The 13,444-nt window shown below is 41.9% G+C and overlaps 1 protein-coding gene across 1 annotated transcript; it reads left to right on the forward strand.

The window, feature by feature from the left end:
* Positions 1 to 5,543: 5,543 nt before the first annotated feature.
* On the forward strand, positions 5,544 to 12,821 carry TMEM254 (transmembrane protein 254). The gene is made up of 4 exons (XM_065067690.1): positions 5,544 to 5,861; positions 7,571 to 7,674; positions 8,913 to 8,972; positions 11,251 to 12,821. The coding sequence occupies exons 1-4, from the start codon at positions 5,754 to 5,756 to the stop codon at positions 11,369 to 11,371; spliced, it is 393 nt and encodes a 130-aa protein (XP_064923762.1). The 5' UTR covers positions 5,544 to 5,753; the 3' UTR covers positions 11,372 to 12,821.
* The last annotated feature ends 623 nt before the right edge of the window (positions 12,822 to 13,444 follow it).

Below are 13,444 nucleotides of genomic sequence, written 5' to 3' on the forward strand. Positions count from 1 at the left end.
CCATCAAATACCTGTAGCATGTATGCAGCTCAAAAAATTCCACCAAATACTTGTAGAATAAATCCAATCTTTATAATCTGAGGTGTCAAATGGATGGTACTTGTTACTCTTTAAGTTTTTAAAGCTATCTCACACAATAAAAGAAAGCCACCAGAGATGTTCACAAAATATTTTTAGTGGGACTAAAGTTATGGACTTCCTGCAGACATCAGTAAAACTGTAAAATGCACAACTGTGATCAAAACTGAAGCTCTCTGTGCAACCTGGACTTCAGACTGGTGAGCTTTGGCCGTCTGTTTAGAAGAGGCCATTAATCCAAAGTTGGCTGAAGTGCATAATGATAAAAAAGTCGATTTCACCTTTCTGTTCCTTTTTAATAACAGAAAAAAAGCGCCACAGAGATAGTGTTAGGATGAGTATATAAAACTCTTACATTAATTTATCTCAAAAATGCACAAACTGAATTTGTAGTAAAATCAATGAGAAATCCACACCTTTGTAACTTACAGGCATTGCTTAGTTCTTAGTCTTTGAAAGAATAAAGTATTTGGCTGGGACCTTTATAGCTGACAATTTCCAAGACATCAATTATGCTCCCAATTTTGTTCAAAATGTGAGAGAAGAGAATTAGTTTTATTAGACATCGAAGCAATCAATTTACCTATGAGAAGGATACCACAGGCATACGTGCAAAGGTGTATTTACTTCCAAGTCACAAAGGATATTCATTACAACAAGTAGAATTACTATACCCCATTGTTCCTTCTTATGCATGTCTCTTTTTTTCGTTTTAAAGTATGGGAATCTGCTGAAATTTTGACCATTAACCTCAAAACTGCAATCCTTCTCAAATTGCAACATAAAATATTTTTAAAGACAGTACTTTTCCTTAGCTTTTCTAGTCTTAGAACTAAAAGATTAAAATGAAATAATTTTTAACTCCTCGACAGAGGAGCAGACACATATTAACTAGTTACATGGGGAATCAGACATTGCTTGCAGTAGTTTCATTACAGTATTGTGTCATTTAACTCTGATTAAAAATATGTTTATTGATAATTCCATCTCCTTAGGTAACTTTCACTGAATACATCCCATCTCTTTCATACCAGCTTCAAATCCAGTTTAAAGTTGGTTGCAGTTCATTTCCAAGTAACTTCCTAAAAGAAGCCAAATCCCTTAATTCTTACTTACACAGAAAGTTGCTGTTTACACAAGTCACATCACTGACTCCAGTAGGATGACTCACACCATAAAGGTTGTTCTGAATTAGACTAATCCTCCACCCTGCCCGCCCCCCTGCTTTTTTTAAAAAAAAAGAATTTTAAAAGACACAGAAGAGCTAACATGTCTCTATCTAGTCTCTGGCATCTACCAAGAACACCAAACAAAAGAGGCAGACTACCTGGCAAATACCCTTTGTACTTCCCGATGAAAGTGAGATAGTCAATATCTCTAAGTTAGAGATAGCAAATGTTTCTAAACTGAAGGGGGAACAAGTTTTCTCCACTACTTGGTACAACAGGAGCTTTAGTATTTGAAAACCTAAGAGAGTGCTACACTGATATACACAGTACGTGAAATGAGCCAGCTATTTCTCAGGGGTTAGGCAGGAAGAATGCACAGGTCCATTATATTGTTTCCAGCAGAACCAACCCATCTCAGTTCACACACCCAGTCACTCTGGAGACCGCATGACTCTACAGACACAACTTCAGTGAAAAAACTTATTTTTTTAAACTAATGCAGTTGTCTCCGAAATCTCAAAGAGGATCACACATCCCTTTCTCATGTTACTGTACGGTTAGTAACCCTACCTGTTGAGTTCATAACTAACATCTCTTTTGGTCTTAGATTCTTTAAAAGTACTTTAATTATCAACCTAATTTGAAATCTAAGCCAAGTGATGCAAGTGAAACAAAAAAATTTTGTGTGCAATGATGAGGTAGCACACTTTTTTCTTTCCACTTGCTTTTAAGATTATCTTTTCCCTCTCTTCTATGGCCCTGACTACTATAAAAACAGACCAAATTTAGCAATTTGAGCAGCCTGAAGCAAAGTAAAGCTAGATTAGCTCATCTCCAAATACTTACAGAGCCTGTCATCATGACAGCAGCTGGGTCGATTGCTAGCTATCGATATCTGCATGTTCTCTAGCACAGGAAAGGCCTGAGAAAGAACATGGAGCTGCGTTAATTGTGTCACATGAGACAGCATGTTCCAAACCATTAATTTAAATCTGGCTTCCAGTAAGCATGGCCAGAGCTGCCCGAGCTGGCTGTCTGTACTCAGCCTTGGTGATACGTTGGTGTGTGGTGTGCTATTGAGAGCTGCCAACTCAGCATGCCAGGCCTTCATTCAGTCATCTGGTGGCAGTGATTAAGATAAAAAGAAAGGAAAAAAATAGAAACCTCAGGAGTTACAGTTGGTAAAGCATGCAGGAATAGTTTTCTTTCCTGAAAACGTGACAGAGTAAATTGTTTCTGTAATTTTTTTTTTTTTTCAATATATCACATAACTGTTTGGGATTTTTGGTTTCTAGCTTAGATTGTACTTGTCAATAAATGCAATTAACTGACAAATAACATTTCCAGTGTTGTTGACACAAAGGCAGATAAACTATTGGTCCAAAATATGAAGGCATAAATTCAAACATTTTGCATAACACAACAGAGCAAGCTTTTCAGCTAGATTCTGGAAAATTGCTCCCTCAAAAATTAGTTATTATGTACTGTCATAGTAACACCACCTAGGAAACACAAGAAAGACTAATCATTGAAAGCAGTGGATTCTGTGTGTCTTTTAACATCTTCAAAGTAAGATAAAATGCCCCTTGAAAAGCATGCTTCAAGTAAGGGCAAGTTACTGAGCTTAATTCAGAGAAACAAGCTAATATTAAACGGCTTGTGCTGGCTAGACTAGATGATGCTATAGGACTTCTGGCTTAACATTATGAAAACTGGAACTATATTTACCCTCTTAAGTACTCCAAAGACTCCTCTCTCTGTCAAGAGAAACAGCCTTTTTTAAAAAGTCAGGTCAAAGACACTGCCCTGGATTAGAAATGGAACTGCTGAAAGTCCACCTGCACAAAAGGACAGAGCAGGGAGTTGTCTTCATTAACTATTTCACCTTCAAGTCTGAGACTGTGGAGGTAGAATAGGGTTGGTAGAGTGACCTGTGTCAACAAGGCTGGCAGGGAGCACGGGCCGCTGTCCTACATGGACTGGCCCCTTCTGGAGGGGCGAACTGCTGGGCTAGCTGGTTTTGTGATCAGGGTCTCTCTGAGCCACGAAGAATATTATTTAATGTTAATAAAAAGGTAAATCAATCATTGTTGGTGAAAGAGAAACAAGAGTAAGCTAGCTACCCGTTCTCTGCCCAAGACGACACAGCACGGGCACTCTTCACTGGAGCGTGGCAGGAAGGATGATGTGACATCGTCTCTGGCCACCCACCCAAGCCAGTCTAGCAAAGCAAATGCCCACAGAGATGTGCGAGCAGCTGAGATGTGTGTCACTCTCCAAGGGACAAGCAGCACGGGCAGGGTTTGATTCCTGGTCCCCAGCTGTGGGTCACACACCCCATGGCTGAGGTGGCAACACCTTCTCCTCCCACCACCTTCCTGCTGCAGCAGCTCAGTGTTTGGCAGCCGGTGTCTCTCCTGGGTACTTGGCTGCCACCTCCAGTCAACTCCCAGTAGCAGCACATCCATCCTTTTAAAAGTACGTTTCTTTTTGTTTACATGCTAATAAAACTGCTTTAATCGTGCCCTTAGAAGTTCCTGGTGTGTGAGCAGAGCTCCTTGTGTGAGGCAGTCCCAGGCACTTCTGCCACAAAGATGACATGAATTTTAGAACTTTCTGCCAGATACTAAGTCGTGGTGGGTGGAGCTGCACACACCTTTCCACTGCATCAGCAAAGCATCCCAGGTAACTGTATCATGCAGGTGGTTTTCCACCCAGCCAACCTCCATGGTTTTTGTCCGTGGCCTCCCAACAAGTTTTACCACTGCAGGAATTTCTTTTCAAACTCTCCTGTAATCCCCACAGAACACCTCATCAAAAAGCCACAGTGCTTTAGGCAGGAATACCTGGGCATGAAATACAGAGACGGGGAAACAAAACAATCTCGGGACAGAACAGACACAACCACAAGCCAATTCAGTCTCCTCTCTAGCGACCCTTGTCTGCCCCACAGTGCTCATGCTGGGAAATGACAAGACTTGCTGCAGTAGTTCAAGAAAACAGCTTTACAGGCACGTCATTAACACATAGGTGAGAGGGCAGCTGCATTTGGCCTTCAGGAGAGAGAACAGCACAGGGAACATTTCTCACTCCGTTTATCCTCTACCCTGTCAAAGTCGCTGTCAAGCAAAGCTCTAAGGAAAGCATGAGACACTTTCCCCCTCAACATTTCTGTATGTGGGCACCTTTCCCAAGGCCCTAGTGACTTCTTCAGACAAGTTCATCACTGAGTTCAAAGTCCCAAAATGGCATAGAGTAGAAAAAGCTGGATTTAATGTGTTTTAAATCAGTAGTTTTCAAAAGGGAAGGTGTTATGAAGGTGTTATTCTACTAGTGTCTCCTATATATGTATAATATAGGATTATATTATGCATTTTTATTTGTATTTTTTTACCAGGAGCAGTTCAAATAATTTATTTGATATTAAGCATGTATCTTAACGTGCTTTAAAACTAGTTAAATCTCACAAATGCAAGAGAAAATAACTTAAACCCTTCAGGCTCCTCTTTTAGTTTTGCCTGAAGTTGCAGGTCATCTAAAGGCATGGTGTGTTCAAGCTTGGGCTTTCCCAGTTCAGCTTCTGGAACCCAGGAAATCTTCCCAGGGCTCCTCAGCCCTTTGGATTCCTTGACCTCCCAAAAACTGAACTGCTCAGTGACAGAAATGTCATTGCCCGTTTATTTTGGCCCAGCAAGCAGAACCACGGCTAATCTGTAACCCGCAGGTGGGCTGCGCTGTGGAACTGGGTACGTCTGCACGCGAGACTGCGCCCTGCGCCATCCCGGGGCCCGGTGGCACCGCCTGTCACCTCCCCGTCGCTCCCTTTGTGGCTGTTCACCAGCCGTGCCACAAGAGAGCACTCTCGGCTGCGCCGCGGCGCCGTTCGCCGCCGGGCTGGGGACCAGCCGGAGAGGCGGGGGATCGGGAGCGCCCCGGGGAACGATGGAGTCACGGAGCGCGCGGTGCATATCCAACTACATTCGCTGTCAGCACCCGATTTCCTACATTTTCTGCTTTTTCTCCATCCGTAACACTGATCGTTGTCGTTAATTCGTAAACAGCCGAGCTGAAAAGCCCACTCCACATTTTGCGTCGAGTTTCGCAACCTGCGGTTCTCCCTCCCCGGCTGCAGGGGCAGGGCCGCCCCCGGGGCCCGCCCGGCTTCCTGACCGCGCACCTGCTCCCCCACCTCCGGCCGCATGCCGCGGCGGGGAGCGGCGGCCGCGGGCGGCCGGCCGGCCCGGAAGGAAGTGACGGGGCAATGCCGCCCCTGCTAATGGCCGCGGCCCCGGGGGGCGCCCCCGCGGCTGGGCAGGGCTCGCCCTCTCCCGCGGCACCGGTCGCAGCGTCACCCGCTCGCTGCAGGTGACGCCACCGGTCACTCCAGTGCCACCGCCGCTCTGTCACCGACGGGGCGGCCCCGCCGCGGCCCCGCCCCCCGCGCGGCGGCCTTAGCGGCGGCGGCGCCCGGCGAGCAGATCGGCGGTTGGCGGCGGCCCCGGCGGGATGACGGCGGCGATGGGCACGGAGCGGGTCCGCGATGGCAGCTGCCACTTCCAGCGCTCCCGGCTCCTCTGGATGATCGCCATTATCTTCGGCATGGTCGTCCTCGGCGTAAGGAGCGGCGGGAGGGTGCGGGACGGGGAGACAGGCCCTGCAGCAGCTCCCTGTCACCTCCGAGCGGGGGCTGCAGAGCTCACGGGCCGGATCGGGCCCTCCCGTGGGGGTCGCCGAATCGCCGCGGTGGTCCCGGCGGGACACGCAGGTGCGCTGCGGGGTTTGCGGAACCGACTTCCTCGGTCGGTGCCCATTGAAGCGCCACTGTGTGACACGAACCGGGAAGAAAAGGGAACCTGAAAACGCCGCTTGGGCCGGGTCAGCTTGTGGGGTAGCTGTACGAACCCGTGAAGGATGTTCAGGGAAAAAGATAAAATACTTGAATTGGATTGCAAAGCAAAGCAGGCGGTGGCACCGAGGACAAACAGCATCCCCGGGTACGAGCACAGCAACCCAAGTGCTGTGGCTCGCACTGGTTTGCGTTGCAGGCAGCCTGTGAAAGTGTCTTCAGCATTCACAGAACTGAAATCACGCTGTGCATCAATAAGACTCACCCCAGGACAGCTATGGGCTGTATCAGTAAACAAAGTGCATTTACAAGTGATGGCTTTAGTTACAGACTACAGTAATGGGTTAGTGTTGTTGGAAAACAGACTAGTTCAGTCACCATGTTGTCTTAATTAATAATGACTTCAGCTAAAATAGGTCAGATTACTGGACTGGGGAGATTAGTGACAGTTTTGATATATCTGACAAGTTTATGAATCTCATCCATTGACTTCCACATGTTTTTATTCCATTTGCATGGATTTTCTACACATACGAACCACCAACTGAAAAAGTGACAATCAAGGCAGGCCAAACAGCTCACAAAGGAGCTTCTGGATTACTTCAAGAACCAGAGTGATCTTGAAGCAAATTCCTTATTTAAATCCACCATGTTGCCACATCCTTGGCATAGACAAATTTACATATACTTAGAAACTGCAGCATTGATACCAGAGGAAAGATAAGCCAGTCTGAACTTTGGCGCGGCTTTGTGTTTACCTTACGTGCCTGATGGACTCTAAAGCACGCAGCTCCGTGACTCCCTGCTTCTCCTCCAGAGCTTGCTACAATACAGGTAGACAGTGATGAGCACTGCAGACAGCGACAGGAAACATACCCTACACTGTGTGCATCTGGTCTGGGGCTTCGTGCTCAGTTATCTTCTATATCCCGTTCAAAATAGAAGAAAATCTGTTATTTTATTTTTAATAAAAAAAGAATACCGATCCCTTAGGTATAGATAGTTAATTCCTGCTTCTCAGTCTAGTCATTGTTTGAATTCTGCAGGTCAGGTGTCTCAGATTAACTTCTTTGGGACAGAGACAATGTATTTTTTGCTGCTACCATGTGTAATGAGCTTACAACTTAAATGCCACTTAATGTGCAGATGCACTCTTAGTACACAGATAGCAACCTTAAACTTATCACTTGGGCATCTTGTATGTCAATGAAAAGAAGTTTCCTTGGTTTGAGTCTTCTTAACTAAGCGTGCTTCAGAAGGCCAGTGAAGAATATGTTGTTGAAGAATATGGGTCTTAGACAAGGTTAATGGAATGAAAGAGTTGAAATACAATGAAGAGGTGAGCCCTAAACCATGTTTGACAAACATGGAGGGCAGGAGGAGTAAAAAGAAAGCTAATCTGAAAGTTAAATTTGTAATAATTCTACCTTGAAATACGCTAACAATTATTTCTTCTTTTTTTTTTTTTTTTGTCAAGTGGGTAACGCTTTGGCCTTCAACTATACCTTATAGATATTTGGGAATATTTGGTACCTTCCTTAATTATTTAGTTGAAAACCATCACAAGTGGGTATGCTATGGGTAAGTTATATTTGACTGTATAGTTAATTTTGCATCTCTCCTGTTGCCTCTCTCTGACTCTTCTGCTTAGTCTGTGTTAACAAGCTTTCCTGTAACCCACTTGTTAATTACATTTAAAGAGCTCTCCTTGCAAGCTCATTACAACTAAGGGCATAGGGTAATGAGTATGTAGAAGACTAGACAGGCTAAGACCAGTATAAAAATTTAAAAATTCAACTTAGTATTTGTCATTTGTGTTGTTACAGCAAGAAAGGAAAAAAGTAACATACTACTTCTGGAGACAGTTTCTAGAACATATGTAAACTTTTATTTGTAAAACTTCCTAAAAGTGGGTCTTCTGTCCAACTGTTACTCAAGTAGTCTAATTCTTTCTTTAGGAGTCTTCTTTTTCCAGCTTCAATTAAAGAACGTTTTCTACCCTGCTAGTAACTTACCCTGATCCTGTCTACATGAGAAATAACCTGCCGAAGAAACTACATAGTGCAAAGTTTGACTGGGTTACAAAATTGAGGTTTTGTTATTTTAATTAACAAAAGAGGTGGAAAACACTTCTCTGTAGCCAGGTCTCTCACTTGCTGACTTCTTGTAAAGATTGGCAGACAGCAAGGCTTTCTTGTTTGTTTTACCATGCACTGTGTAGAAGATAAGCCTTCATCTTTGCTCAGAGCATCCTTTGCTGTAGCAAGGTATTGAATTGATCCTAACTGAATGTCCTGTTTAACGTTTTTTTTTTTTTTTTTTTTTAAAAAAAGCATCTGTATGAAAATTTGTAGACGAAGTTTGACTGATGGAGTCATGTTATATGTTCTGAATCTATATACACAGTTGTTTTCATAGAACTAAATCTATAAAAGCTTCAGTAACTCATTAGGACTACTAAAAATACTTGTGTAAGTAAAAGGATAGATTTTGCATGCTTAACTAAGATTAACTTGTACTGCTTTCACTAAGCCTTTGGCTTTTTGTCTTAATGTAAGTGCTGAAAGTTTTGGAAACATGCAATAGATACTTGAAATGGCAGGTCCAGGCATATTGCACGAGTTATAGTTCTTCCTTCTCACTTTAGTTTCTTTTAAGACTATGTTGCTTTCTAATATAAGAAACACACCTCACTTTCTAGGTTGAAGTGAGGCATCACTTCTGTGCTTCCAGTTTTACATTGTCTGCATAATGCATCTTGGATACAACAGTCTTCTCCCGAATTTTCAACACAATAAAACATGTTTTCTTTTTCTTAGGTTCTGGATATCCTGGTTGATTCACGTAGTAGAAGCCCTCTACAGTGTTAAGTTATGCCAGTAAGTTGTTCCCTCCCCTTTCCCCAGCAGAGATCTCTGAAAAAGATTTCTGATACAAGTGACGTAAGCTACGGACTGATTTTGGTGGTTGGCAGCAGCAATACTAGTTCAGAAGATACTGATAAGATTCTTGCTGCAATGGTGGTTTTCTGTCCTCCACAAGAGGTCAGCGCACATTCTGCTAGAGGTTACGGGTGTGTGGGGTGGCAGGAGGGCTGGCAGCTGGCAGAACTGGCAGCAGCAGGTTTGCCAGAGCTGTCTGTCCGCCTCTGAACTCACTGCGGAACACCGAGCTTCAGGAGTTGGCGGGAGCAATAGACAGCGTAGAAAGAGCCTGATATCTGATGAAGTTATAACACCCAAAGTTGTTACCTCATCAGAATTTTGAGATTGCTAACTACCTGCTTAAATAATTGCATCTATATTGTGTAAATACAATTGGACACTTCCATTTGGAACTATTTAAGATCTTTGTATCTGCAGGTTTGTGGGATAAAATACTTTGACTAGTCAGGACTATAAAAGTAAGGCCAACAAAGTTTTATGGTAGGATAACATATTATTAGGAAAGGTATGCTGTCCAAACACGTAGTCCTTCTGTTCATTTGAATTTTGTTTGCAATAATTCAGAAGAATGTAGAAGATGACTGGTATGTTTGCTATTGTAAAAAAGCTGGTTTTCCACTTCATTTAGTTCAGTTCACAGCTGTCTGTCACAGGCTTCTCAAGAAACATCTCTTGGAGGCAAAGGGATTTTGTTCCATAGAAAGCTATTTGAGGTGGTTCTCAAGATAACAGAATACGGATGAACATTTTCTGCCTTCAGAATGGAAATTAGTCATCTTTTTTTACCAGGCTCCAGTTTTAAATGAAGTAACTTTAAAGTTTTAACTCTGATTCTGCAGATAGGTATATAGGCTTAAGGGGATTTTTAAGTACAAGGGAACTTGATTACCAGTGAATGTACCAAATGAGCGTATTGTAATTAAGATAAGTTTTACAGAGTAATGTTAAAGCCCATAAGAAAGAGAGAGCACAGATTGCCTATCACTGTCTCTTGAGGCATACTTCTGTAGATTACTAAACAGTTATACTTTACTATGAGCACCAAACACTATGTACTTTTTACTGGTGATGTCTACTTATGAACATCACAAAGGAGGCATGAGGAAGAACTAGCAAGGAAGCAGATACAAATTTGTTAATCGATAGTGGTACTGTCACTGGCCTGTATTTCTGCATGTGGTCTATTCAAGGAAGCTTGCTTTGCATGAGGAGGCACATTTCTTAATGCCTAGTTTTCCAGTTTCTGCACTCACTGGAAACACTGCAGCTGGGATTAGAAAAAAAATCTTTTCAGAGCTGGTAGGACAGCTTAAGAGTCAACATTAAGAAACATTGTGTTGATCAACACTTGCTACACAATCATTTTGTACGTTTAGAAGCTATGGAACAATTAAAAGCTGAATTGTTCTAGCAAAGGTCAGTAGAGGGAGCTCCCGTGTATACTAGTAAGTTGGAGTTCAGTTCTGCTTGGCAGAATTGTTTACTAGAAATGTGAAATCCATAGGTTTTGCTATCATTTTTATATTCATTCTTTTTCTCTGAAAATTTGGTAGTATATCTCAACATCAATGAAGTAGAGGAAAAAGTGACATTTTTTTTGTAACATATATAAAAATTCACATATGCTTCCATAAAAGTAACTGACTAGGAAGATCTCTGCTTCATAAATCAAGTTAGGTGTCTTCAGTCCCTGTACCTGTATTTTTCTAGCCACAAATTCAGGTAACAGTGCTTCTCCATCCTGCATGGCGCAGTAATTGTCAAGCCTCTTTGCCCTGCTAGCATATGATCTGCCCTCTGTGACTACAGTCAACAAGAAGTTCTATACAGGCTTGTGTTCTAAGATTACTATTAAGCTACTCTAGTTTCTTGGATCTTTGTATATAAACTTCTAGGACAAGTAATTTCAAATAGCACAGATTGAGATTGCAGTGTATATATCATTGAGGAAATTGTATGCATGAAATCTCCAAAAGAACCTGTGTTCTGTGGATGGCTTCAAATCCACTAAAATCACAGGAACGGGTATGTTTAGTTAATACAGGAAATAAGTCTCAGTAGCTTGAAATTAATGGTGCTAAGTTCAAATGTTCTAATCAAGGCTGATGTATCAAGGGTGGGTAGAGATATCTATGCTTACTTTGTAACTATCACAGTATAGTCTGTAATACCATAAGCTTTTTGACACGTTATGCTTTTGTTAATGTTACAGATCTAAAGGAATCACTGACCCGGTGGCTCAGTTTCAATGGTTCATTCAGACACTTTTGTTTGGGTACGCTTCCTTTGGTCTCCTGGTGTGTTACAAACCTTCAGCCAAGAAGCAGTACTAGAAGACAGTGAAAGAAGTCACTTCTCACGTTCTTCATCCTCATTTTTCAGAAAGTATCCTTATTTACATGTCTAGGTGCTGTAACTAGCTAATTACATTCCTACTAAATGATACAGTGCCCTTCTACCCAAGTGACTCTCCTCTTACTAAACAAGACAATTATAATTCACAGGGCCCTGTGGATAGTTCAGTAGGAGTTCAACCCTTCAGTCTTGGTACTGTCAGAGTTTAATCCCATTTATTAGGCAACAAGCCAAAAGTTGTTCCTCTGCAGTTTTTGACCTAGACTGTGTACCCTGTTTGTCAGTGACAAGTCCTTGACAGCCGGCAGTAGCAGTTGATAGAGTTGGAAGAGTTTCCTTCTACAACAGGGGGAGTTAAGTTACAAGCACAAGGCGACTTGCACCTGTTTTGTGATAGGAGTTAAATTTACCTATATTTTCTTTACAGAACCTTTTACTGGCTTTGTTGTTGTTGTTATAGCCTGGTCTTCGTACTTTGTTTTGTGAACTTCTTCCACAAAGCACAGACCAGTGTTTTGCTGCGGGCACATTAAAAAGACCGAGTCTCGGTTCAGGTTGAGGTGCAGTGTTGAGCTTGGATACATAAAGCACTTCAGCTTGGGTTAATACATGTGCCTTAAATTTCATGCAGCACAACCTCATCTTATGATTCAAATTTTAATCTTTGGTTTAGCGTAGCATAAAGTAGTAATCCTGTAGCTTTGAGGGCAGCTTTTCCAAAAAGTAATTTATTATCCAAGGAAAAAAAAAAATCAATTAGCATTCCAAACCCTAGCTGGAAATTTTATATTTGTGAATGAAATTGGGTGTGGTAAGAAAAGCTACACCAGCATTTCCCACATGCTGGTGTTCTGAAATCTGTGGTTGAGAGACCATTTTAAGCATCCCTCAAAGCACTTTCCATATGCATAGTGAGCCTTTTATCATATCGTCTTTTACTTTTGAATATTTGAACAACAATTCAGCCTGTCTTATTTTAGCACTTTTGTAAGTAATAGCTATTTAAAATACTAACTATGGCGTGGGGTGAAGTTTTGCCACGCTACCTGTGGTGCTGCTGTTCTGGAAGAAGGGAAAAGAAAAGGTTGTTCTTTGACAAAAAGCTCCCTGAGGCAGTAACAAACTTATGCCTTGTGCAGTACCTACAGACTGTATCACTTCTGACGGAGAAGTCTTATTCAAGCACAAGTACATCAAGTTTTTGCTTTTAAGTGGGTACTAAAAGCGTGGGGGACTGAAGGTTTAGAAATGGTGGTTTGTTTTGTTCTTTAAATGGCAAACTGATAACATTTTGTAAAGAAGTAGAAGGTCATGTTTAGTGGCTAGAAATTCAACTGGAATGTCAAGAGCCTGAACTATGTTTTACTGTGTTACCTTTTATCTTAGTCTGTGACCCTGGAATAAAGACTTAAAAAAAAAAAAAAAAAAGTTGTTTTTCTTTTTAATTTATGCTGGAAATACTAGCCTATATAAAATACATAGGCATCATCTTTTCACCAATGTCAGTATTCACACTTGGAACATACAGGATCAGCTGGCTATGTGCGTTCCAGAATAAGTCCCACAGAAGTTTGGTACTTCTAACAGGGCAAGGCATTGATGTGACTTGTCTCTACAAGCATGGCACTAAACCACATATAGGTATAATACTTAGTGTTTCAAGAGGAATTCTAATTGAATATTTAACAAGCATTAACTTAGGAAGCAATAAAAGGAATAACTCTGGTTCCACATTTTCTTTATAGTGTTCCTGTACAGAGGAAAAGATGTAACTTATACCAAAGTTACTTAAAAGTCTTTTACTACCTTTTCTAAATCTTTTTCTTCTTAATAGACTTTTTTTTTTTCTATTCTTGTTTCCCACTATTCACTTTCCATTAGTGAAGCTGTAATTAAGGTCAGTACAATGCTACCTTCCCCTCTCAGTGCCAGTTTGCACAACAAATATGCTCACCAGCACAGCTCCACAGCCCTTCCACGAGGCTTTGGAGTGGCTACAGATAAATCACAGCTCTGAGATGTTCATTGCTAACTGTTAGACTCCACATAAA

Source organism: Columba livia, chromosome 6, assembly GCF_036013475.1.
Source record: "Columba livia isolate bColLiv1 breed racing homer chromosome 6, bColLiv1.pat.W.v2, whole genome shotgun sequence".
NCBI lineage: Eukaryota > Metazoa > Chordata > Aves > Columbiformes > Columbidae > Columba > Columba livia.